Here is a 26,345-nt window from a genome sequence, read left to right as displayed (position 1 = left end):
GATGGGAGACTGCCGGGGAATACCGGGTGCTGTAGGCTTCTACCATAGTCTTTCGAGACTGAAGGTTGCCAACCATTCTGCACAAACCTCACTTGATTCAAGCTGGGTTGATTTCAGTGGAGCTTCCCAGTTGCCTGTGCCCTGTGGAGGTCAGTCAGTCGATCCCTCCTACTCTGCTGCCCTTAATGGTCTCCACAGTCTGCTGTCAAAGGCTGCCACCTCACCAGGGTGCCTACCACGTGCCTATCCACGTGTCCAGCTGGGGCAGTTGCCTCAGGCAGCAGATTGGTGAGGGTGCCCACCTTGGTTTGCCCACTCGCCTCCATTGCTCCTTCTCCTCCTTTGAGTTCCTGGATTGGAAAAGGACGAGGAGGACAGAGCAGGGGAGGAACCATGGAGGAGGATGGTACTGAGAGAACAGTACCGACGCTCTTGCATACCACTCTCCCCTCCTCCATACTTCCTCTCCAACCCTCCCTTCTATTTTTTTTTCAGTCCAAGGAGTAGGAGAGGTGGAAGCTGCACCCCACCATTGTACGAGGGAGGCCAGCATTGGCCCCTCAGATGCCTGGGAGTTTCTGGGCAGGCCCTGAACCTCACACTGTGACCTAGTGCGACTGCCATAGTAGACCAGATCCAGAATTTAAGGACCTTGGCCCTGTCTCAGCTCCACAGCTCTCTCACCAGCTCCAGTCGCTGAGCGACGGAACATTCTTGTTCATTCTTAGCAACGCCATTGCTTGTAGGGTCAGGGCTTGTCGCATTGGGCCCTATCAGCAAAAAGAGCAAAGCGTTTCTTTTCTATACATTCCTATGTACATGCCAAACACAATGGATATCCGGCAAGGGCCGGCCTTATTAAGGAGCGATGAGAATTTGGTTTTTGAAATGTATATAAACTTCGGGTCATCTCCAATCCGCCTTGGCTTAATTGACTCAACATTCTCTATGTTTTGTACGAGAGCAAATCTCACGTGGCAATGTGTTTTGGGAAAGGGAGGGGGCAGAGAACCGGGGACTCCACTTAACGATCCGCTCCTTGTAATAATCACAGCTGACGGAGCATACTGACGGGTCTCTTGTTTCAGTGAAAGCAGACGGCGTTCGGCTTGCCGGGCCCTTGTCAGTACGGTCTCCAGACGGACTCGTCCATCCTGCCGGCGGTCGTCATGGCGGTTGGCGAGTTACTGTGGCTGCCGTCGGCCTCCACACCATCGTTCTGATTGGCCAGGCTGGGGTTGATCAAGGTGTTGCCTGCCGAGACACCAGGGCAAGAGGAAAGCATCCTTGTTGGGGAGCGCTCTCCCCCTGCCACCATGGAGAATTGGTAGGATCCAGAGGATGTGCCATAATACAAGTGGTAGGGGGAAGGGTTGGTCTGGAATGGTCCACTCTGGTTTTGGCTGGAGCTGGGGTACGGTGGGGGAAGATAAGTGGGATGGAAACGGGTGGTTGCGGGCATACTGCTCATGCTGATGCCCCCGATGCCAGTGGTGGAAGGTGCGGCTGTGTAGGGGAAGGCGGCTGACATGGCACCTGGATAATGCATCCGGGGATCTGGAAACCGGGACTCGGCAATGCTTGGCAATCCAGGAAATGACCGGTCGATAGGCCGTGGCTCAGGGAATAGGCTTATATCAGCTGTGCCTGGATGGGGGACAGGAGAGAGGAAGAGAGGAAGACTGTTACTAGTGTAGTTTGCAGAACATCTGAAAAGCCTGGCTGGATCAGGCCCACCTGGGCCAGGAACCTGGCCTGCACAGTGGCCCTTCAGTTGCCTCTGGAAAGCCCCAAGCAGGAGAGAAAAGCACCCCTCTCTTCCACCACTGAGCCCCTGAAATTCTGACGCTGGAGGTGACGCAGGGCCATCGTGACTAGTAGCCACTGAGAGGCCCGGCCTCCTCCGTGAATTTGTTTAGTCTACTTTGAAAGCCATGAAAAGTGGCGGCCATCACCACATCCTGTTGCAGTGAGTCCCACAGATTAATTGCATGCTGCCTAAAAATATATATATATATATATATATATATATATATATATATATATATATATATATATATATATATATATATATATATATATATATTTCCTTTTATCAGTCTTGAATCCTCTGCAAATCAGTTTCATTGGATGAGCCTTGGTTCTATTGAGACGAGGGAGACAAAACTTCTCTTTATAGCATGCGCAACTTTATAGCCTCAGTCATTTCCCCTCCCCTTAACTGCTTCCTTTTCTAAACTAAAAAGTCCCGAACACTATAGCTATTCCCTTTCCTGGTAAAATTCTCCAGTCCCCAGATCATTCTGGTTGTCCTCCAGCCCAGCGATTTTCCATGTTTTTCTTCTCATGGCACACTGACTTCTATGGTCTTCTATATGGTCTTTAGTTCTTGTGATGTCATTTCTGGGTCCTGGATTCTGCAGCTCTGTTTTTAGGGCAACTGACAGTAGTAGTGAATTGTCTGTTCCTCCACTGACTCTTCCTTCCTTGGAAACAGAGCTGCAGAACCCAGAAGAGTTTTTTAGCGATTTTCAACTGCTGTGCTCCAAACCCCCAGGGGCACACCTGTGGGCCCTTTGTGGCACGCCAGTGTGCCACGGCTCACTGGTTGAAAATGGCTGGTTCAATGCATGTTTGAAAATCAAGCAAAGGCACCTGATGCTTTCAGAGATTCCTTTCCTAAGGAAAGACTGAATCAGGTAGTGCTGTCTGTATCTCTGGAACTTCTTGCTGCTCAGAGGACACAGCAATGCGCAAGGAAAGAAATTTGGGATTTGCAGGGATGCCATCAGCAATGGGCAGTGCTACCTACATGTTCATTCAAACGCACTATGGCCTTCTCCAAGTCTGTGACATGATTCTCTCAGACTGCCGCCTGCAACTTGTGTATGTGTGTGTCCACAGCAACCATTCTTGCTTTCCACCCGCACAATTATAAACAGAAATCACATTGTTTAGGTGTTCTCTGACTGGGGCTAAGTCGTAAGCGGACAGCACGCCCCCTCTGGCAATGTGTCCCCCCCAAGCTGGTCTGTCCATCTGCTTTGGCTTACATATGCAGAGGCATGGGGGGGGGGGGAGAAATCTGGAGCCTGTGCCAGGTCTTCCGAAGCCTTCATGTGGGTGGTCTGTTTGTGTTGATAGTCCCGAGAAATGCTGCTTATCAACACACAGTGGAAAGCAGGCTTACAGCAGGGTCAAGCTATGACTGATTCTTGTTGACTCTGAGGGGACTGAGGCCACGAGGACTGAGGAAACGTGATGGTTTTTTTCTGGATGACAAAATTTCATCCAAGAAAGAGGGAACAGACCAGGCCAGCAGAGGCACCTCTGGGGCGGGTGCTACCTGGTGTGCAATTTACCTGGATAAATTTGGTGTTCAGCTGTTACCCTGCAAATGCCTGATCTTGTCTGATCCCAGAAGCTAAGCAGGGTCAGGCTTGGTTAGTACTTGGATGGGAGACCACCTGGGAATACCGGGTGCTGTAGGCTTATACCATGATCTTGGAAGCTAAGCAGGGTCAGGCCTGGTTAGTACTTGGATGGGAGACCGCCTGGGAATACCGGGTGCTGTAGGCTTCTACCATGATCTGGGAAGCTAAGCAGGGTCAGGCCTGGTTAGTACTTGGATGGGATTCCGCTTGGGAATACTGGGTGCTGTAGGCTTCTACCATGATCTCGGAAGCTAAGCAGGGTCAGGCCTGGTTAGTACTTGGATGGGAGACCGCCTGGGAATACCGGGCACTGTAGGCTTATACCATGATCTTGGAAGCTAAGCAGGGTCAGGCCTGGTTAGTACTTGGATGCGAGACCGCCTGGGAATACCAGGTGCTGTAGGCTTATACCATGATCTCAGAAGCTAAGTAGGGTCAGGCCTGGTTAGTACTTGGATAGAAGACCGCCTGGGAATACCGGGCGCTATAGGCTTCTACCATAGTCTTTCAAGACTGAAGGTTGCCAACTAGTTGGTTTTCAGGAAGTTCAGGGATGAAGTATTTACATAATCATGTCGCCCCCTCCCCCCAACCTTCTAGGTTATTGCATTGCTTGAAATGCAAAAAGCCCACCTCTGGACGGCCTCTGTTTGGCTATCTTTGGTCCATTCTGGGCCGAGTCGCTTCATGTTCTCGCTGCTGAGCATATGGGTGCTCAGCCCAGAGCTGGCCAAAGATCACAGAATGGAGTCTCCGGTGGTGTAGCGTCAACCCTCCTGAGGATGACACCTGGTGTGGTCCGCAGCCCCGCACTGCCCTTGCGACACTTCTGCAATCCAAGATGGCAGCTTCTACGTCACCACCATTTGAGGGGCGGCCTCTCGGTTGGTCACTAGCATGGTCCAGGCCCTTTTGGCCTTGGTGCTACCAGGTGTCCTGGCCAAATTGAAAAGGTGAAAGAGGAGGTGGGGTAATAGACCAGGCCACCTGAATAATTTCAAGCACAAGGCAAAGTTAAAACCCAGCCAGCATCTTTCGTGCGCACTCCATTTCTGTGCAGTCTCCACCCATCCATCTGTTGCAAGCAGAGGTGGTCAAATGGCTGTGTGCATTATCGGTGCTTCCCTCACGACAAGGGTGAAGGGGAGACAAACAATATTTTGTCATGACCCCCTGCTAGGAAAGGCATGCAGGATACGGATATCTTGTTGTCTTGTATGCTCCCTGTGCAGCCATTTTCAGCTCACGGCACACTGACAAGGCACTAAAGTTGTCAAGGCACACTACTAGTTTATAATTACGTTGTGTTACAATTAATTTAATTAATATAACTAAGGGTACAAGCCTAACCAGGTCTACTCAGCAGTAAGTCCTATTTTGTTCAATGGGGCTTTGGAAAGTGTGGTTAGGATGGCAGCCTTAGATCATTACATGACAATGAAAGAAATTCCCAAGAAGCTTGGAGAGGGAGGTGTACGTGGTTTCTGGAAAGGTTTTGAAGCAGGTCTGTTCAAACTGTTATCAATCGATGCGCTCTGATATGCCAACAGCCACCGGGTAGATGGGACTCGTCAGCCTGGGAAGGCAGCTCATCTGAGAGAAGGAAAACTCTGATCCCAAACCTCCACTGCCTTGTGGCTACATCCAGTTAAGGAAAAGGCTTCAGGAGTCAACCTCGAGGCAAAATCCGGAGCCGGAGTCCCTGAGGCAGTTCATGGCTGAACACAGTCATGTTCTGGCAACTCCTGCAACACCACTGGAACCAACCGTATTGGCCTCTGCCTTTCCATTGGACCATTTCAGCGACGTGGAGAGGGGGGATTGCTGCATGGGTAACAGTCTACCCTCCATATCTACCTTACCCAGGCTTCACGCACTGGAGAGGACACTCTGTTCCAGAGCCACCATTCAGAGCGTGACACCATGGTCTTCCGAGACTGAAGGATGCCAACTAGTGATATGCCAAAAAGTGTTGGCAAAGAGAGATGAGGCTGAGCACACTGGAGAAATAGAAATGTGCTGTGAGGGACAGGGAGGAGATGCGGCTGAAACAAGTGCAGGACTCACTGGGGTGGGGAGAGAGAGAGAGAGAATGGGAGGCACCCTCTGAACTTTGGAAGGTGGGGCAGAGGGAGGGGAGGGGCAGAAAGAGAGGGGTTAACTGCAATTATGATGGGGGATGTGTGTGCAGGAGGGAAGGGGGTGGGTGGGGGGGGGAAGAAAAGCATCACTTGCCTGCTCATTTATTCAAGAAAGAGTGCGACCAAGCCTCTGTACGTCTACTCCGAAGTAAGCCCCATTATAGTCAATGGGGCTTATTCCTAGGTAAGTGTGGATAGGATTGTGGCCCGGCGCCCTTCCTGCCAAAGCCTTGCTGGGGAGGCAACACAGGCAGGGTCACTTTGGGGCATCGCAGACAAGGAAAAGGGTCTCTCCGATCCTTTTCAGCCAGCTGCTTCTGGCTCCTACCTGCTTCCACCTTCAGGCTCGCTCTCACTCCCTCCTTCCTCTCGCTGCTCACCCTCACTCCCTTATGTTCCGCCTGCTAGGAGCTCTTCCAGGCTTCTCTAGCTGCCTGGCTGGCTGCCCAATCAGCTTGGGGGGGGTGGTAGGAACCAACAACAGCAGGAGTGTTGAAGCCCCTGCACGGCTGCTCCTTTTTCTCCTGCTGCTGCGTGAGGCTCCAAGCCGCTGCTGCCGCCGCCTGACTCCTTGGACCCGCGGCACACCTGACACTAGTGTGCCGTGTCACAGAGGTTGAAAACTGCTGTCCCTGAGGCATCTGGTGGGCCACGGTGAGACACAGGAAGCTGGACTAGATGGGCCCTTGGCTTGATCCAGCAGGGCTCTTCTTATGTTGTTACAAAGGCCAGCAATGACATATGACATCATTGCTGTGCTGCTGAGCTACCATGGTGTGGACCCCTTGGTGCAAAGGGTAGTGGAGCTCTGGGATTTAGCCTATAGCAGAAGCGGTGATGTCATCAGCAGAAGCACTCAGGTGCTGCCTTGGCCAGAGAAACGTGGCTGAGAAGCAGCATCAGGCAAACTGAGAAGGATGCCTAAGGGGCATTTGTTAATATGTCTGTGCCACCCTTTTTCTCAAGGGCTACATGAGAGACAGTATGGTACCTTACATTAGGACTACACAACTATGCAACTTCACCCAAAAGTAAGTCCTACTGAACACAGTGGGATTTGCTCCTGAGTGCAACCACACTAATAAGCTTTTTAATATTTATTTGGCATAGTTCTTCAAAATTCCACTCTTGTAGTATTTTTTTTTTTAAATACTACAACCCACTGCGAGAACTTGGGATGAAGTGAGCGAGATCTTCAAACGAAATGGGAATAAGTGGCAGGTGACGAAAACACACTCATGCAAATATTTCAGGTTGATGTTTGCTGCTGTTGTTATAGCCTTAATGAAGCTTCGCCATGATATGAACCATGCGTCCGGATGAAATCCTGCAAGTTAAAATGTACCAGCACGCCCCGGATGCACCACTGATTCACCCGCACTACAGTTTTTTACTACCCCCTTTTCTCTTTTGCCTCGTCAAACTTTGGCTAGCGTGAAGCGCTAGAGGAGTTTACAGTCGTCAGGATTCGGTGCCCTTCCAGGGTCTCTAGAAATGAGTGTACGTGTGGGAGGGTGGGAGAGAGGCATTCTGCCTCTTTCGCACATCCTGTGAAACACCAAAGCGTCAAGCACGGTGGAGCCTGACACTTTGTGCATGGCAGCTGCTGAGGTCTACGTTGAACTCTTGCTGACGTATTGTAGGAAACTATGCTTCTCTCATGTACCGCATGCCAAATGAACAGTGAAGATAGGATATTAGCTGACTAAAAAGAGTAGAGTGGAACCACCCTATCCATGGGTCTGGTACCCCCAGATTTCACTATCCGCGGATGCCTGGATCCCCTTTGAAAAAACATTTTAAAAAGCAAAAATCAGTAAGAAAATAGCCTTCCCTACTTTTGCACGGCAAAATTGTGCCATTTGCGGGGCTGCGGGGCGGTCTTCTGCACTCCCGGACGCAACCTCTGGGTCTCACGACCCCCTCCCTTGGCCTTGGCTCACCCCAGAATGGCTTCCGGGCGTACAGAAGGGCGGCCCTGCAGACGGCACAGTTTTGCAGCGCGTAGGTAAAGAGAGCTATTTTCTTACTGGTTTTTGCTTTTAAAAAGGGGACCCCAGTATTGATGAATATTGGTATCTGCAGGGGGGCAGCTGGAATGGAACCCCCATGGATACTGAGGGACTACTGTATAGCACAGAAACAGGCAGAGTAGAGCCTTCAGCAAAGTGTAATATAGGGCTGGGGGTGTGTGGCAGTGACATTGGCAGCGAGGAGAACGAGAGGTCTTTCTCTAGGACTCAGTGGTAGAGCGCAGTGCTGCAAAAAAGAGGCTCAGTCTGCACATAGCAACACGCCTTTACTAGGGTGTCAAAATGGAGCCTTCTCCACTAGGGAGCCTGGAGGGGCTCCACCTCCCCTTTGTCTCAGTAGGGGTGTAGCTCAGTGGCAGAGCACCAGCTTTGCATGGAGAAGGCCCCAGGTTCCAGTGCCAAGCAGGGGAGAGGGGAACAACCCCGTGCCTGAAATCCTGGAGAGCCCCAGTTGGCCGGTGTCAACAGAGGTGGCTGAGATGGGTGCATGACGGTCTGAGTCTGCAGAAGGGACTCTTCAGTTATACGGATCCAAAGATGACCTTTGCCAACCAAAAGGAGTTCCAGAGCCACAGATCCGCCCCCCCATCTGCTGTGCTGTGAGTAGGGCAGAATTTCAAGCCTTGGGTGATAGAATGGGGGGCACAGGGGTACCAGCCTCTGCCTATATTCGCCACTCCTCCTCCTGCTTCCTGAATTGGAAAGGAAAGAGTTAACTGGAGCAGAAGAGGAAGTGTGGAGGAGAGGAGAGCGGTGGGCTAGAGTGTCTCAGATGCTCTAGCCCAGCATTTCTCCAAGTGTGCTCCCAGCAGCCTTGGGGTTCCCTGGGATCCCTTCAGGGACTCTACAAGCACACCATAAATGGCCAACAACTTTGCCCATGCGCTTCTCAAGACTCCATACATGTACCAGTGAGGCTCCCCAAAGTTCAATTGAGGGGTTTAAAGGGCTCCAGAGACCCAAAACTTTTGTGAACTGCTGTCTCTAGCCCATCACTCATATCCTTCACGTTGTCCCCTTCTTCTTTTGAAGTGAGCAAGAAATGGAGGAAGTGACTAGCACATCTCTGGGTAAGGGGACGGTGTTATTTGGCTCATCGTCTCAGACACTGGGAGATTATGGGCTGACCCTGCTGCTTTTAACTGCGGGGAGGGGGAAAGATAGCTACCCATTGCACCGGACTCCCCCCCTCCCCCCCGCTTTGGGAGGCATTTCGATCAGGCAACGAAAGCAGCGCAAGGGGAAAGAGTTAAGCTTTCTCTCAATGTGGCAGCCCTGGCCCAAATACCCCCCCCCCCACCCCCAGGGTTATTTTTAAGCAAAGAAAAATACTTGGGGGAGATACCATCACAGAATCTCCTGCGTCACATCTTGCCTGGCCCCAAGTCAAGCAAAAGAGCGCGGAGAGACTGGAGCCAACGGCCGACGGGTGCTCAGGGGTGCACATTTTTTGCGCGACGTGAGAGGCCCGACACGTTTTTGACAGTTCTGGTCCTTGGGGGCACGACAGACGTTTCTCTCATCCTGAGAGCAACGGTTGAAGCGGTTCGTGCGCAGGCTGCATGCGCAGTGCTGGGGGCAGCCGTCCAGCAAACCACTGAGTTGGGGAAACGAGGTTTCGCGGTCTGCTCCTGGGCGCAGCTGAGATTTTCTGCCTGCTTTTCCTGGCCTTTTGGTGCCATCCCCCCCTGCTTTCATTTTGGAGTCTCCCCCTCGCCCCTTTCCAAACTCTGCCTTCCATTCTGAACTGATTCATGTGCTCCTTGGATCCTGCCTGTGTCTCTGCCCTGCTCTGTCCTCCTCCTGGGCACTGTTGGCTGTGAGGTGCACTCCAGACGATGAATATCTTGGTCTCCGCGGCAGGCAGGCGCCATTCTCTGCTCTGCTGCTTGAGCAGGGTTTGTGCGCCCTCATTATGTTTCATGTGGCCATAAATAATATTCCTTAAAGAGCAAATTCAAATGAAAAGCTCAGTGCTTAGGGCACATTTCCTTTTTCTTTTCCTGTCTTACCGCACTCCCTGGGTGTTTTTTTTTTTTTTTTTTTGGAGAGAGAGCGAGAGAGAGGCCACAGTTTATGAGTCTGTGCTTGTCGTACTTGGCAATTGCTGCCTGCTCGTAATATAAAAGCAACAGTGTAAGTGTGTTAATTACCAAGGGCTTTGCAAAACAAAACAAAACAAAACAAGGGGTGTGTGTGGGGTGGGGCAGGAGTGGTGCAAAGTGCTGGAGGTAGATCTCTGGCCTAAAGAATTTCCTCCTGCGATGTGTGAACACCGGTCAGGCCCCGGTATTACAGCTGGGGAAGGAGCCTTTTCTACATCAAGGTGACAAAAACATGCACCCTGTCTTGGAGCATGGAGTGTGGCCTCCCATACCTTAAGAACACAAAGGATAAGGAAGTATTCAGCAGTTCTGTCAAACCATGGATTTTCTAGGTCTGGGTAGCAAATCATGGAGGCAGAGAGTAGTCCAGGGATGTACTGCATGGTGGCATTCCGGCATATGACCGACTGTATATATGATGGTGTTCCAGCCAAACTCACCAGGCTAGCTTCCTTAGATCTTTCCATGTTGGCTCAATTATTCATGCGCTTCAAACTGCATCTGGGCCATTGTGACTCTTATTTAGAGACTCTTGTTTAGAGATGGAGGGGCAGAGGGGGGGACTAGAATGACATAGAAAACAGAACTCATAAAAGACAGAGCTCTGAATGGCTACTGGCAGTCCAGAACGGAACCTCCATGTTGGGAGCGAGTCGTCCTGAGTTCCAGAAGCTAGGCTGGCTTTCCTTATGCTTGTTGCCATTTTTAAGCTTCTCGGCAGTGCCTAGTTGGCCACTGACAGAATTGGAAGGCTGACCTGTAAGTCTCACCCCTTTTAGTTCTGCCCAAATAATCTAAGTCACTCTCAGGATGGTAGGAATCTGAAGTCGCAGTTGCTCTTGTGGATTCCATGAGCAGAGTCGACATTTGTTTAACTTGAATGGGTTTGTGTGTGTGTGTGTGGGGGGACGACTGGCCCATCCATGCGGCCAATTGCAACAGTTGCCTCAGGGGTGTCTTCTTCCACCCACCCTGCTCCTTCACTACTGCTGCTCCTCCTCTCATTCCTTGGATTTGGAAGAGGGGACAGAGCAGAAAAGGAAGTGTGGAGGAGAGGAGAGTGGTGGGCTAGAGTGTCAGAGACTCTCTTCTCCTCTACACTTTCTCTTCTGCTCCATCCCCTTCTTCCTTTTCTAGTCCAGTGAGAAAGCAGAAGCACATTACCAGGGGAACACATTACCAGTCAGGGGAGGCAGCATTTGGCACACAGCCTACGGTGCCAGGAGGTTTTGGGCTGATACAATGTGTGGACATATTAACAACACAAAAAAGTGACAATTTGCTGCCCCATAATTGTGTCTCCAGCCAGCTGGCGTAGTCTACTGCTCCCGCACCTTGGGCATAGGGGGAATGGAGACTTGTGGGCTTTCCCGCTCTCTCGAGCTTTTCTGTTCTGTCTGCAGCTGGAGCTGACAATGCTACCACTCCACCCACCCCCCCGCATGCACCTCAACCGCGTGCGGAATCCACCAGTTAAATAAAAACCACCACGGATTTTTATGGCTTTGCCTCTGAAAAAAAAAAAAATTACGACGGCCCAGCTTGTCTTTCTAGATTTCATCCGCTCCTGTATGGCTTTCCGAGGGCCCTGGCAATTCCAAGGGTATTTTGCTTGTCGTGCTGCCAATCAAAATATTTGAAGGAAAAGTTTATTTTCTTCTCAAAATCGCACCAGCTGCTGCCTTAACTGAATAAGCCCATTTAGAGGTAAGAATTTACCCATTGTGAGGGGGAAAGCCATGCGCCCACACGCTCCAAATAGCTGACCCAATCTATCAACGGAAACGGCAGCACTTTGGACCAGGTGACTGGGAAGCCAGGAGTGCATGTTCAACCAGAGGTCATCGGCCCGACTGGTGTCCCCTTGCTGCGGCCAGGGGATGACCAGTCTCCCAGCCACAGGAGTCAGTGGCACTGGGAGAGAGTCCCATATCTCTACTCGCCCTGCCGTTTTTTGTGGTGCAGTTGCCAGGGCCTGCGCCCCCATCCTTTAGCCAAGCAGCACATAATTGGTTTTCAAGCTTCTCAGCACCCCTTTCCAGAGGTTGGTTGGCAACCTTCAGTCTCGAAAGACTATGGTAGAAGCCTACAGCACCCGGTATTCCCGGGCGGTCTCCCATCCAAGTACTAACCAGGCCTGACCCTGCTTAGCTTCCAAGATCATGGTATAAGCCTACAGCACCCGGTATCCCAGGCGGTCTCCCATCCAAGTACTAACCAGGCCTGACCCTGCTTAGCTTCCAAGATCATGGTATAAGCCTACAGCACCCGGTATCCCAGGCGGTCTCCCATCCAAGTACTAACCAGGCCTGACCCTGCTTAGCTTCCAAGATCATGGTATAAGCCTACAGCCCCCGGTATTCCCAGGCGGTCTCCCATCCAAGTACTAACCAGGCCTGACCCTGCTTAGCTTCCAAGATCATGGTATAAGCCTACAGCACCCGGTATCCCAGGCGGTCTCCCATCCAAGTACTAACCAGGCCTGACCCTGCTTAGCTTCCGAGATCATGGTCTAAGCCTACAGCACCCGGTATTCCCAGGCGGTCTCCCATCCAAGTTCTAACCAGGCCTGACCCTGCTTAGCTTCCCAGTTCATGGTATAAGCCTACAGCACCCGGTATCCCAGGCGGTCTCCCATCCAAGTACTAACCAGGCCTGACCCTGCTTAGCTTCCAAGATCATGGTCTAAGCCTACAGCACCCGGTATTCCCAGGCGGTCTCCCATCCAAGTTCTAACCAGGCCTGACCCTGCTTAGCTTCCCAGTTCATGGTATAAGCCTACAGCACCTGGTATTCCCAGGCGGTCTCCCATCCAAGTACTAACCAGGCCTGACCCTGCTTAGCTTCTGACATCAGGCGAGATTGGGCATGTGCAGGGTAACAGTTGCTGCCCCCCTTTCCAGATCAAACAGCCAAATCCGATGAACAGTCCCCTCCATTTTCATACCGATCTTGGAGAAAATCTGGGTCTTGAATTGACTTTAATGGGTTCCAAGACGCAAAGGCTCTGGAAGCAAGACGAGCTGTTTGGGCTGTAGCTCAACTAGCACACATGCATAATGCATGGAAACCACCCCCAGGCTCAAGCTCTGACATTCTCCAGTTACGAGTGTCTCAGACAGGAGGGATGGGAGATCTCAGGCAGCCACCGTCAGGCAAACTGGACCAATCAAAGGCAGCTTCATGTTCAGAAGAACCATTTCTGCATAGGGAAGAGGGTTGCATGGCCCTGCTTCCGGTTTCCATGGTGGGTCACCACCCACCTCTTTGGGAACTGCAGCGATAAAAACTTCCTCATTTAGAAAAGTTTGGACAGACTCAGCCTTTGAGAATTCAAGTAGATGGATCCTGGAAGGTCACGATGTCCAAAGTCACTTGGGCTATGTCGGGATTTGAACCTGGACCTTCCGGGTCTAACTCCCTGACCACTACACCATCCTGGCTTTGGTTTTCTGAATTGGATCACCCAGCTCTGCTCAGTGGCCTACAGCGGTGTTGGAAACCAGGCAAGTGCTTGCATGGGCTTGGAGGAGAGCAGGTTGGGGGGCAGCCCTTATCTCCGATCAGCAGTTACTTCCGGTTTTAAAAATGGAAGTAGCTGCTGATCAGAGATAAGGATTGCTAACACAGCCACAGAGGGGGCTGAGAGCTCTAGGAGCCTGCAAAAGGCCAGCTCTGCCCCTCATGAAAAAAACAAGTCCCTTGGTAGCAACAGAGTTGCGACTGCTGGAAGTCAAATTGTAAATCCTTGCTTAGCCACAAAGCTTGTGGTCTATGCAGGCAGTAGAATGAGTTCATAGAATGGACTGGAGCAACCGTTACCCTGCAGATGCCCGATCTCGTCTGATCTCGGAAGCTAAGCAGGGTCAGGCCTGGTTAGTACTTGGATGGGAGACCGCCTGGGAATACCGGGTGCTGTAGGCTTATACCATGATCTGGGAAGCTAAGCAGGGTCAGGCCTGGTTAGTACTTGGATGGGAGACCACCTGGGAATACCGGGTGTTGTAGGCTTATACCATGATCTGGGAAGCTAAGCAGGGTCAGGCCTGGTTAATACTTGGATGGGAGACCGCCCGGGAATACCGGGTGCTGTAGGCTTATACCATGATCTTGGAAGCTAAGCAGGGTCAGGCCTGGTTAGTACTTGGATGGGAGACCGCCTGGGAATACCGGGGGCTGTAGGCTTATACCATGATCTTGGAAGCTAAGCAGGGTCAGGCCTGGTTAGTACTTGGATGGGAGAACGCCTGGGAATACCAGCTGCTGTAGGCTTATACCATGATCTGGGAAGCTAAGCAGACTCAGGCCTGGTTAGTACTTGGATGGGAGACCGCCTGGGAATACCGGGTACTGTAGGCTTATACCATGATCTGGGAAGCTAAGCAGGGTCAGGCCTGGTTAGTACTTGGATGGGAGACCGCCTGGGAATACCGGATGCTGTAGGCTTATACCATGATCTGGGAAGCTAAGCAGGGTCAGGCCTGGTTAGTACTTGGATGGGAGACCGCCCGGGAATACCGGGTGCTGTAGGCTTCTACCATAGTCTTTCGAGACTGAAGGTGGCCAACCCATTTCAGAGGGGTGTACTATTTGTGAATGCTCTACTGTGCTAACCTCCCCCCCCTGCCCTCACATGCAATGGGCCCAGCAAGGTGTAGGTTAAGTTTGCTTCTGGCTGGGCCAGTTTCCTGGTTGTAGGGTTGTTGGATGGTTGTTGGACAGGGGAACACTCAGGCACCCTCCATCTCCAGTGTGACGTGACATCCCAGCCATGCTGCCCTCTCACCTCCCAGCTACTTCATTCCAATGCAGTAGGCCAGGTATAGGTCTCATCCTAAACCAACCATCCCAGTCCTAACCCGCACCAATGCAGCAAGGCCAGCCGAGCCAGAGCGGCCGCGCTGCACCCTTTGCTGGGATTGGGCAGGTCTCCTTGAGGTAAGGGGACATCTGATCCCTCGCCCCAGAGAAAGCCCCAGCCGGTGCAATTGGTCTACTATGCAACGGGTCTGCTCAGACCCACGCCAGCTAAATCGCTGGCGCAAGTCCAAGCGGAGCTGTGTTGGGATTCCAAGCCCAGGGAGGGGGACAGGATACAGAGTGTGTGGCTGCTGTTGATAACCCCATCCAGAATCCGATCTGCCCGTCCTCCACCTCTCCCCGCCCCATCCCCATGAGGCTGAGAAACAATGACAAGATCACCCAGGAAGCTTCATGGCGGAGCAGGGTTTTGAACCTGGATCTTCCAGGCTTAAAACCAACTCCCAAACCACTGCACCACCCTGGCTCTCAGAGTACAGCTTTCTCTTACTTTGTGATGCTTTGCCTGAAATCTCCATTACTTTTGCTACTTTCTGTCTTTCAGAAACATTCCGGGGGGAAGGGGTGCTCATGGACTGGGAGGGGGCTACATTAGCTGCTTATGCAAATGGGGAAAAAGCTTGGAGCAAGGCTTGAGTCACGGTGCTATGGGGGGCGGGGCGGGAGACACAATCTAGTTCTTCCGACAAACGTTGATTGCGGTGTGAGCCCTGGCGTCCCAAGAACAGCTGCCATATCTGGAAGGAGGCCATCTGGAAGCACCCCTCCTAGCAACAAAAGTGACCCAGTTGTCTCTTGCAAATGGCAATGGCTGCGCAAGTCCCCAAACATCCCATGATGGGACCCACTGAGACAGATCCAATCTAGCAATTTGTGCATTCTTTAGGTATCTGTTTGCTTTCCTGGCTTAAGCTATGATGATTGACAGGATAAACACTAGAGATATTTAACACTCATGTGTGTATATATAATATATATAGTAGGTGAGAGGGGTTGTGTAATGGTTTCAGTCAGCCACACGAACAGACCAGCCTGGCATTGTGGCAAAGCCTGAACTGCTGATAATATGGGAGTTGGACAATTATTCTTCCCTTGCACAACTTTAACCCAGTGATTTTCAGTGTTTTCCTCACATGGCACACTATGGCCTTCTCTATGGTCTTTGCCTCTTGTGATGTCACTTCTGGCTTCCGGGAGACTCTTCCCGGTTCCGTGACTCAGTTTCTAGGGCAACTGTCCGTAGTGAGAAATTGTCCGTTCCTCTCCCTCCATTGGCTCAGAGACAGACAATTCATTCCTACAGACAGCTGCCCTAAAACTGAGCCACGGAACCCGGAAGAATTTAATGTGCTCCAAACTCCTGCAGCACATTGGCGGACCTCTCGCAGCACATCAATTGAAAATCACTGCTTTAACCTAAGCCAGGGGTCTCTAAACTTTTTGACTGAAGGGCCGCATCAAATATCTGGCACAGTGTCGAGGGCCGGAAAAAAATATATAAAATTTAAATAAATATATTAGAGATGGAACTTAGAGGAGTAAATAAATGAATGGGCTCAAATGTCCAGGATTTCTCCAAGTACCAGCACAGCCCAAGAAATAAAGCACACACTTAAATGGACTTCCATTCCCCCAACCCACAAGTGCATCCCCCACCCCACAAATGCATTCTTCATTTGCCACTGCTTGGAGACCCAAGGACATGCTCCCTGACTCCAACCACAGCAGTCTTCCTTCCCAAGAACCATGTGCTACAACAGCACATGCAGGCTCCCACACGCAGGATGTATACCCTTTATTGTTTCCAAGCCAGGGATCATGACACAGAGATCTTTAACAATCCGGCTCGTCCTCTTAGGTCATCAGAGAAGGCCTTTTTACAAGTGCCACCGCCTAGGGAGGTACATGGGGCAGCGGCAAGAAATAGGGCCTTCTCAGTAGTGGCACCAACACTATGGAATTCCCTTCCCCTTGACTTAAGAACTGCTCCCTCTCTTGTAACTTTCCAGCGAGGCCTGAAGGCCCTTCTGTTTAGACAAGCCTTCTGAGTTCCTGGCCTTTTTAACATCTTTTAACATCTCTTAACATTTTTATTTTAAACATCTGTTCACAGGCCTGATCCTTTTCTAATTTGCTGCCCTATGCTCTTACCTGACTAGTTTTTATCTGACTACTGTTTTTATGATGTGTTATGTTTTTATCTGCTTTTAAATTATGTTTTTAACTGTTTTAACCTTGTTTTGTAAGCTGCCTTGAGACCCTTCGGGGAGAAAGGCGGGGTAAAAATAAATAATAATAATAGAAGTTGCATTACTATGTCATCACAACATCACTGCCCGAGCACCTGAGCAGTGCTTTACAGCTCTGGTTGGGCTCACAATAGCATCCAGGGAAGTGCCTGGACACCAGTGATCCTGGTTCTCTGGTTAGCAAATAGCTTTGCTTGAAGCATGGCGAGGCCTGGAGAGCCAAAAGCCGTGGAACACACACACACACACACACACACACACCCCAGGTGGTCAGAGCTCCAAGCTGCACTGATCTCCCTCCCCTTACCTGGCCCCATTTCACATCTGACTTGGCAACTGGGACTCAGCTGCATTCTCTCTAAGATTTGGTCCAGGGACCACTAACCACTTACCCCTTCTCTGGGGGTCCCAGATCACAGTCAAGCTACTCCTGGACACCCCCAAAACGTGCATAATGGAAACTGAATGGCTAAGAAGCCCAGAGCATGCCAACAAAAGGGCGCCAGGCAATCCATCTTGGCCTGTTCATCCTGCCCTTTAAAGAGAAACTGCCACGGGCTTCGCTTCCTCTGGAAAACCAGTTCACTGCTGTCCAACTCAACAGATGTTTTTAGTAATCACGAAATGGCTATTTTAAGCATGTGAGAGGTTTAGAAAGAAATTTTTCCCCCTGAAGTTTGGGTGTTGATTTCGGTAGTCATGCATGCGCAGATGGAGAGGATCGGGACCGCAATGATTTCAACCACCCTGCCTTCAAATGCACAGATCCTATATGTGTGAGGACCCGTGGGTGTGACCTAGATCCTCCAGTTGTCCAGGTGAGGGATCCTGTGACACTGTAGGTACCTCCATGCGTTTGAATGAGCGCATAGGAACTCTTGCGCAATAGGGTGCTTGAACGTACGACAGTCAGAGCGGGTCCAGGGAACATGCTTCCAATCCCCCACCCCAGGTTTATCAACATTAGACACCTGGCACTTTTGCTGGACTTAGAATAAGGAACCCTTTTTTTGAAACCAGAAGCCAAGCCTTAAAGTTACGATGGATTGGGCTGGCCATGGGAGCTGATTGGACTGAGGCAAAGCCAGAGCAGGACATCATGCAGAGACCCTACAGGCAGACTCCTCTGTGGGCTCACAGGTGGCACTCAGTATTCTGCCTATTACACCAGCTATTCTCCAAGGGGGCTGAATCTAGAGCAGGGGTGCTCAATGGGTGGATCGCGATCTACCAGTAGATCACGAGGCAAAATGAGTAGATCGCAGAGTGCCGACCCCCCCCTTCAGGTGCCTCTGGGAGGAGTACTCAATGGGGCTTACTCCCAGGTAAGTGTGGCTAGGATTGCAGCCTCACAGCCTAATCCTAGGCATGTCTACTCAGGAGTAAGTCCTGTTATACTCAATGGGGCTCAAGGTACACCAACATACATTGTACACATAAATGTTATATGTTATGATGGCGCGAACATTGTAAAAAAACTCTGGTAGATCTCCGGGCCTTGCTGGGTTTCAAAGTAGCTCTCGAGCCAAAAAAGTGTGAGCACCCCTGATCTAGAGCATGCCAGTTTCCTGCACCTCTTGCCTTAAACTTGATTCTTTATCCTGGTTTGGGGGTTGCCCTAGCCTGGTTGTGACAACAAGCCCTGGAAAAGGCTTCTGAGTGCAGTAAGCAGCTTGTTCGGGTGATGCTACACTTTACGCCCTGCAGGAAATGTTGTTTTGATTGTTCAAAGGACCAAAGAGGAACATCCAGAATTTCTAAGAAGCCCAGAGGAGGCAGAACGGAGCTCTCTTTCCCATGCCTCATTCAGTGCCTGAAGTCGGCTCAATTACTGTAGCAAGGAGTCTAAACCTCAAGGCAGAAGAGGGTTGCGAGGAGCAGAGGGGAGCAGCCCTACCCAAGCTCAAAGGGAGCACCACACCCCAATACAAGGCAGAGTTCAGAACCGACGGGACTGGCTTTCAAAGGGCACGTCAGGCTGGCTCTTCACCTTCTGTCAACCTACCGAGCAATCTTAGGGACATATTTTTCCACCACAGCTTGGATGATCTTCCAAGTACTGTTTTACAGCAGGGCCAACCTGTCCCTGGGGGTTGCTTGGTGGCAGTTTGGTGGAATGAGTTTGCCGCCTGCTTCCTTTGCTACTCCTCCTGCTCCCTGGGTTTGAAAGGAAAAGGGGAAGTGGCTATGTGGAGAGGAGAGTGCTAGGCTAGAGTGTCCTGGAGCAGAAGAGAAAATGTGGGGGAGAGGAGAATTCAGGGCTAGAGCGCCTCAAACACTTTCGTCCACCACTCTCTTTGGCTCCACGTGTCATCTTTGGCTCCGTTCTCCTTTTACCAATCCAGGAAGCAAAGAGGAGGGGAAATAGTGGCAGAAATGGATGAACCACAAGGCAACAGAGTGGCATGTGGTGTGCCACCTCAGGCATAGCAAGTCTTGGCTCGGCTCTGAGTGAGGTCCTTTGGAGCTCTTCTAGTTAGGTCATGGCTCCATTACACACAAGCAAGGGTATGGAAAGCACCCCAAGGAAAGGCCGCTGCCCTATCTCCCAAGGCACCCCAGTGATGGGTGCAGGAAGCTGGCTGTGCACATCAGATCTTTGTGGTCATAGTTAAGGCCAAGCTGCAATGGTGTCGCTAGGGCAGGGCGGGGGGGAGCAGGCTGCCCCCAGGTGTGGGGCTCGAAGGGGAGTCATGGATTGTGCTTTTGCTGCTCACAGGTGAGAGCGCATGGTGGCTGAGCCCAAAGTGGCCTGAAGATTGCTAAAGGGAGGTGGGCTTTTCACATTTAAATCAATACATTATCAATACATTATCTCCCTCATGCATGCATGACACGCTTCCTGCAACATACGTTAAGGTGATGCACAGAAGGCTCTGCCCATTTGTATCCTGATGGCAAACTGGTACGGTAGGCTCGGCTGAGTGACGGAGAAAGTGACGGACTCTTGGCTACCCGAATGCTGGTAAATAGGGCTAGCTGAACCAGAGGCCACCAGCCCTGGTGTTCCATGGTCAACCAAGCCATTCAGTCAAGCGCCTTAAAGTGAGGACGCATCCCACCGAGTGGTGCTGGAGGAGCCACCCGGCTCAGAAGATTCCAGCCAGCCAAGGCGCACCTGACATGCCCAGCTGCGTGGCTGACCCAAATGAGAGTGAAGACAACTGGCAGAGAGGCACCAGCTCCTCTTACCTTGAAGCTGACTTGGCGTTTGGGGGGCAAAGTGTCCGGGAGTGGTTCCTCGGGGGCTGGGGGTCGTGGAGGTGACTCGGATGGAGTGCCGCAGCCTTTCCAGCTCCCCAAAACGGTCAGGGAAGGACTTGGCTTGCTCTTCCAGCTTCTGCCTGTGCCCTGAAATGTTAAGGGGGAAAAAAATTCAGTGTACAGCCAAAGAAGACTTTCAGAAAGGTGAGACAGTTTCAGCAAATATCAAATCCTCCCACTGATGCTCTAGTTCAGCAATTCCCAATCTATGGGTTGGGTTCTGTGGGCCTAACTCTTTCAGCTTCTGCGGCTCTGTTTTTAGGCCAACGGTCTGTAGTAATGGATTATGTGAGCCATTCACAGAAAAAGAAGCCACAGAAACAGGACGAGTCTCCCAGCTGCTGGATGCAGTGGCATCACTATGCTTTTTGTCACGCGGTGCGGGAGGCCAGCATGTCACCCCTTGATGGACCATGATGGACCTCCTCCCATATTTCAAAGTGCTAAGGTTTAAAATATTTTGGTCAGTAGTGGTGTCATCCTCCCTGTGTTCATCACCCAGTGTGGCCCACACCCCCAGAACTCCCTTAGCGATACCACTGCTGAGGATTCAGTGGAGGACAGCAAATCCCTGGAGGGCTGTCACACGGACAAGGGCAAAGGAAACACAACGTGCCAGAGGTCTTGCCTCCCTGTATCCCCCAAAACCAAGACCCAAACATAAGTTTAAGTTACAGGGAGGAAGATTTCAGTTAAATATTTGGGGGAATTGCTTTAATTCAGCCTGACAAAAGAATCAGTTCTCTAGGGGACTGGCTCCCCCATGTTGGAAGTCTCCAAATGGAGGCTGGACACCCATCTACTGGGGACACCTCTTGCTCTGGACTTTTTGCACTGAGCACAGGGTCAAACTAGATGGTCCATAAAGTCCCCACGATCTCTGGGATTCTACGTTACAAACACTTAAGAACATAAGAACAGCCCCACTGGATCAGGCCATAGGCCCATGTAGTCCAGCTTCCTGTATCTCACAGTGGCCCACCAAATGCCCCAGGGAGCACACCAGATAACAAGAGACCTCATCCTGGTGCCCTCCCTTGCATCTGGCATTCTGACATAACCCATTTCTAAAATCAGGAGCATACACATTTCTAAAATCAGGAGCATACACATAAAAACAAGCATACACATCATGGCTTGTACCCCGTAATGGATTTTTCCTCCAGAAACTTGTCCAATCCCCTTTTAAAGGTGTCCAGGCTAGACGCCAGCACCACATCCTGTGGCAAGGAGTTCCACAGACCGATCACACGCTGAGTAAAGAAATAAACTTGCCCTATCTAAGGCAGACCAAGGAAATTCTTCTACGCCTTTGAAGTGAAAGGAGATGTCTTTTGCATTTCCAGACGATCCCATCCCTAGTTTTTCCTCAAACGTGTCATATTAATTGCACTGGAAAAGGGAATCCACTAATAAAATATCATAGCACTGAATTTGGTCACGAGTGTCCACAAGGCTGTTTTTTCAACTCAGACAGATGCCATTTGGCACCTGACAAACGATGACATCATGATATGAGCACACTGAATTCCCCGTCCCCCCAAAGAACAAGCTGAGGAGGAAGATCTCTATCGCTACATCAAACGCATGAAATGTTTTCCATCTGGAAAGATGAATGTGAATCGGATATTGGTGGCAGTCATTATGAAAAGCACACTGGAAGTTGGGGGTGCCTTCAATACATAGCTGAGACATCGGTCATAAAACATGGAATACTGGAGATGGATCCCTTGGAGCCCTCTGGCTGTAAAGTTGGTAAAGACCCCCTGCCTTGTAGAAGTGATTGACAACTGCACGGCACATTTTCTGGATATGAAAAGGGCCCAGAGTGGGTGTGTGGAGGAGAGGAGTGGTGGCCTAGAAAGCCTGATGCTCCATTTCCCTTCCTTTTCAAATCCAGGGAGTAGGAGGAGTGGTGGAGTTAGGCAGTCATTCAGTGCTGTCCAGGTAGCTGCCTGAATGGGACGGCCCCGCTTTTCCCAAATGCGAATGGAATCAAAGGCCTTGTGGCTCCTTGGGCGGAAATTGCCCTGACTAGATATCTGAATACACAAATATGTGGCGTGAATATACAGAGAGATAAGGCTTTGGAGATTGATGCCAGTTTAATTACCTGATACGCGTGTATCAACAGCAGCCCTGCCCTGCCTCTGCGGAGATGTTGAGTGCATGGGCTAATCGTAACATGCCACACTCGTTCTCACCCCGGAGAATCACAAATAAATTAGCAATGGGAAGGGCCAATATCAAAAAGCAGCTTCGTGGCATGTGCCGATCCACGGGGCTATCAGATGTAGCCAGCAGGACTCGGAGAGGTGCCTCTCTCCTTTCAGCACAGCACTCCTGATTTGACACAATGATACGATTCATTCTCCAGCTGCACCTGGAGTGATCAGGAGCTGGTTGATCTACTTTCCTTTGTCTGCTCCACCAGCAGCTCCTACAAACGGAAGCGGGTAGTCCCTGACGGAAGATTGCGTGGCCAACGTTTCCGCCAGCGCCGGTGGCTGTGGACCTTAGCAGACAAAGTTCATCGCCATGCCATGAAGAACACCATCTGTTGATTCCTGCATCTCAAGAAGGAATTACAGGCACATGTAATTCTGCATTACAGAGCAGACCATGCCCTTTTTTTCTGGTTTGTTGGCACCTTTATATTGGCTGGCCATTTCAGCCCAAAGCAACCTCCAAGTTCCATCATGCACCTTATACATGCATATATACATGCTGACTTTTTCATCGCACTTGATGTCTCGCAGATGAACATGTTACAGTTACACTGCTGAAAAATCACTGTGTGGAGGAGAATGATGTGAAGTGATCGGGAAGTTCTCAATAGGGTGTGTGATGGCCTGGGATGGCTCATTCACACGTGTTGCTGCCATTTGCTGCTTCAATAAGAGACATCTGTGGACCCATCTCTGCCTTGCTACAATCTGCCTCCCTACGATGCTATCCCTAGCATGTATGCACTGCTGAAACAGAGACGCCTGTGTTGGCTTGGTCATGTGGTGAGAATGGATGATGGCCAGATTCCAAAGGATCTCCTCTATGGAGAACTCGTGCAAGGAAAGCGCCCTACAGGTAGACCACAGCTGCGATACAAGGACATCTGCAAGAGGGATCTGAAGGCCTTAGGAGTGGACCTCAACAAGTGGGAAACCCTGGCCTCTGAGCGACCCGCTTGGAGGCAGGCTGTGCAGCATGGCTTTTCCCAGTTTGAAGAGACACTTGGCCAACAGTCTGAGGCAAAGAGGCAAAGAAGGAAGGCCCATAGCCAGGGAGACAGACCAGGGACAGACTGCACTTGCTCCCGGTGTGGAAGGGATTGTCACTCCCGAATCGGCCTTTTCAGCCACACTAGACGCTGTTCCAGAACCACCTTTCAGAGCGCGATACCAGAGTCTTTCGAGACTGAAGGTTGCCAACAACATGTGATGTGATCTGGAAGTGGACCCAAACTTATATTTATCCTGGACCCTCTGAGGACCACATGTTTGAGCCCAGTGACAGATACAGAGTGCAATCCTAAGGATGCGCTCAGCCGGCGCAAGTCCCTTGCACTGGCCCGGGAGGATCACAAATGTGCTGTAAAGCACGTTTGCACCTCCGTGTGAGTCAGCTGGGCTGGTGGCGTAGCTGGAGGGGGGTGGAGTGCTCAGGCTGGCAGCGGGGCGGGCAAGCGGCCCCTCCCTTTGGAGCCATTCCTGGCGGGGGGGAGCAAAACGGAGCCATACCGTTGGGCTCAGCGAGCCCAAAACGTGCCCTGAATACAGCGCAGGCCCGCCAGCCTTCCCGTTCCAGCGCAAGTTAGGATTGCACTGACGGTGTCTTATCAGAACAGCAAAAGCTCCTGCCTTCTTCACTCCTCTGCAAAAGCATGCAGATGGTATTAATTAATTGCTAGATTAAAAACCAATGCAATGAATCAACCAAGGCTGCTTTAAGCCTGTGAAGTTGTGCGTTGGACACAAATCCGCTCTGTGCCAGCTCTTTGCTTCTTGCTTCAAGCACCAGCTCTTTGCTTTTTGCTGCCCTGCCTATGCTGGGTCAGTTAGAGAGCGACATTTCACCCCAATCATGGGATGGAAACTGGGGAGGTAGGATGGGAACGACTGGGGGATTAAAGGATACTGGACTTTGGACTGAATGTGGGTTACCTGGGTTGAGAATCTGCGTGTGCTCCAAATGTTCCCATTTTGTAGGGAATGGTTTTTTTAGCACAGGGATGTCAAACGTATGGCCCACAGACCGGATGCTGAATCCAGAAGCAATTTTTCTGGCCCCCAATATAATTGGGTTCTCCCTCTGTGATAATTGGGCTCCCCCAATTGGGCTCCCCCAATTCGTGAAATTATGAACAATATTTGAACACTTTCTGTTCTGTCTTTTGCAGCCAATGAGTTTCTGTGTGAGAACAAAGTGCTTATTTCTGGCCATCATCTGCTTAATGATGTCACTTCCTGCTTAATGATGTCACTTCTGGTCCTCAGCAGGCATCATGAATGCTATTTGGCCCACTATATGAAACAAGTTTGACAACCCTGTTCTAGCACTTTCCTGGTAAATAGTAATATCCCCACCTGTGAAGATTTTTTGGGGGGGGGGGCAGAGACTCTGTTCCACATGCCTTCATTGAACCAAGCTAAATTGGGGTGAGTGTGACACAGGGCCTTCTCCGTGATGGCCCCCAGATGTCCAACTCACTACTCTAGGGCAGTGATTTTCAACCTTTTTCATCTCATGGCACATTGGGAATGGACTAAAATGTTCAAGGTACACAGTCGGTTTTTTGACAATTGACAAGGCACACCACACTGCTGGTGGGGGGGCTGACATCCCCCAATGGCCCTACTAATAAATAACCCTTTCCCAAATTCCTGTGGCGCACCTGGAGACCATTAATGGCACACCAATGTGCTGCGGCACAGTGGTTGAAAATGGCTGATCTAGGGGTTTGTGATGATCCCTCCCACTTAGTTTTTAAAAAGGCACTTAAGTCACACTTCTTTTACCAGGCCTTGGGTGGGGACGAAGGTGGCCTGGAAGGGTTTTGTGTATGCTGGGTTGTTCGCTGTCTCTGATTAATTTTAGTTGGTTTTAAAATTGTTTTGTTACTTCTATGTTGTCATATTTTCCTGTTCGCCACTTTGTGGTTTTTAGTGACAGGTGAACCACAACTGGAAAAATAAATAACAAAATAATAAACTGCTATCTCAATTTTGCTTTTCTAAAAATTTTTTAGAGGGTAAGAAGTTGTTACAGAGGTTTGCACAACAGCCTGACATATGGGAAATTAGCTGGTTGTTACAATGTTTCCTGGTGCTGAGAAAAAAAATTGCTGGTAGCCATGCTGGGGGAAAAAAATCCAACAAGGACAATCAGGCAATACCTTTCTTAAGCCAAATAACATCAAACCTTAAGCAAGCTTTTGGGTTCTCCAAAACTTGCTTCCAGCCTGATACAAAGTTTTAGAGCAGAGGTTCTCTCACATTGAGCATGGGGACCCACTTTTCAGAATGAGAATCTGTCAGGACACACCAGAAGTGATGTCATGACCAGGAGTGACGTCATCAAGCAGGAACATTTTAAACAATCCTAGGCTGCAATCCTACCCACACTTACCCAGGAGTGAGTCCCATTTACTATCTCGTTAAAAGAATATACATAGTAGCCTGTGAAAAGTACAGTTCTGTAACATTTCCCCAAATGGGAGCATCAAGTCTAATATATTAAAAGTAAAATATTGAAGTGAATGGGGACCCACCTGAAATTGGCTCGCAACCCACCTAGTGGATCCCAACCTACAGTTTGAGAAACACTGTTATAGAGAATTCAAAAACTTTTTTTGACCAGTCTTTTTTTTTTTTCTACATTTCTATACGGCTAAGGAGCTCAGGGTGGTGTCCGTGGTTCCTCCTTTCCTTTTGTCCTCAAAACAACCTTGTGAGGTAGGTGAGGCTGAGAGAGAGAGAGAGAGAGGGAGAGAGAGAGAGAGAGAGAGAGAGAGACTGGCCCCATGGTTACCCAGGAAGCATCATGGCAGAGCATGGATTTGAACCTGGATCTTTCAGGTCTAAGAAAGTACCAGCAGCTTCTGGCAAGTCAGGCTGCTAGGAAAGAAGCCTAATCACCGGATGTGAGCAGACTTGCTGTCAGCAGGAGGGGTTACATTGTAGATGCAATGACCATGATGGGAAACAGGAGCCTCAATCCACAGCGCTATATATTTTGCATGACTTGCCCTTATGGGAAACGTCTTGCTGCTGCTACTGCTTGGGGCAGCCTCTGGTTTGGG

General features: G+C 50.5%; 1 protein-coding gene and 2 pseudogenes across 1 annotated transcript in view; 2 read left to right on the top strand and 1 right to left on the bottom strand.

Moving 5' to 3' along the window:
- Positions 1 to 1,083: 1,083 nt before the first annotated feature.
- RUNX3 (RUNX family transcription factor 3) overlaps positions 1,084 to 26,345 on the bottom strand; it is a 76,337-nt gene continuing 51,075 nt past the window's right edge. The window contains exons 4-5 of the mRNA XM_066638496.1: positions 19,976 to 20,134; positions 1,084 to 1,647 (exon numbers count right to left, since the gene is read on the bottom strand). Of these exons, the coding sequence (XP_066494593.1) occupies positions 1,124 to 1,647; positions 19,976 to 20,134 (683 nt within the window). The 3' untranslated portion in view covers positions 1,084 to 1,123. The remainder of the gene's footprint in view (positions 1,648 to 19,975; positions 20,135 to 26,345) is intronic.
- On the top strand, positions 3,376 to 3,492 carry LOC136661914 (5S ribosomal RNA; annotated as a pseudogene).
- Positions 13,518 to 13,637, top strand: LOC136661842 (5S ribosomal RNA; annotated as a pseudogene).

Source organism: Tiliqua scincoides, chromosome 10 (assembly GCF_035046505.1).
Source record: "Tiliqua scincoides isolate rTilSci1 chromosome 10, rTilSci1.hap2, whole genome shotgun sequence".
NCBI classification, from domain to species: Eukaryota; Metazoa; Chordata; class Lepidosauria; order Squamata; family Scincidae; genus Tiliqua; species Tiliqua scincoides.
This window is presented reverse-complemented; position numbering and strand designations above follow the sequence as displayed.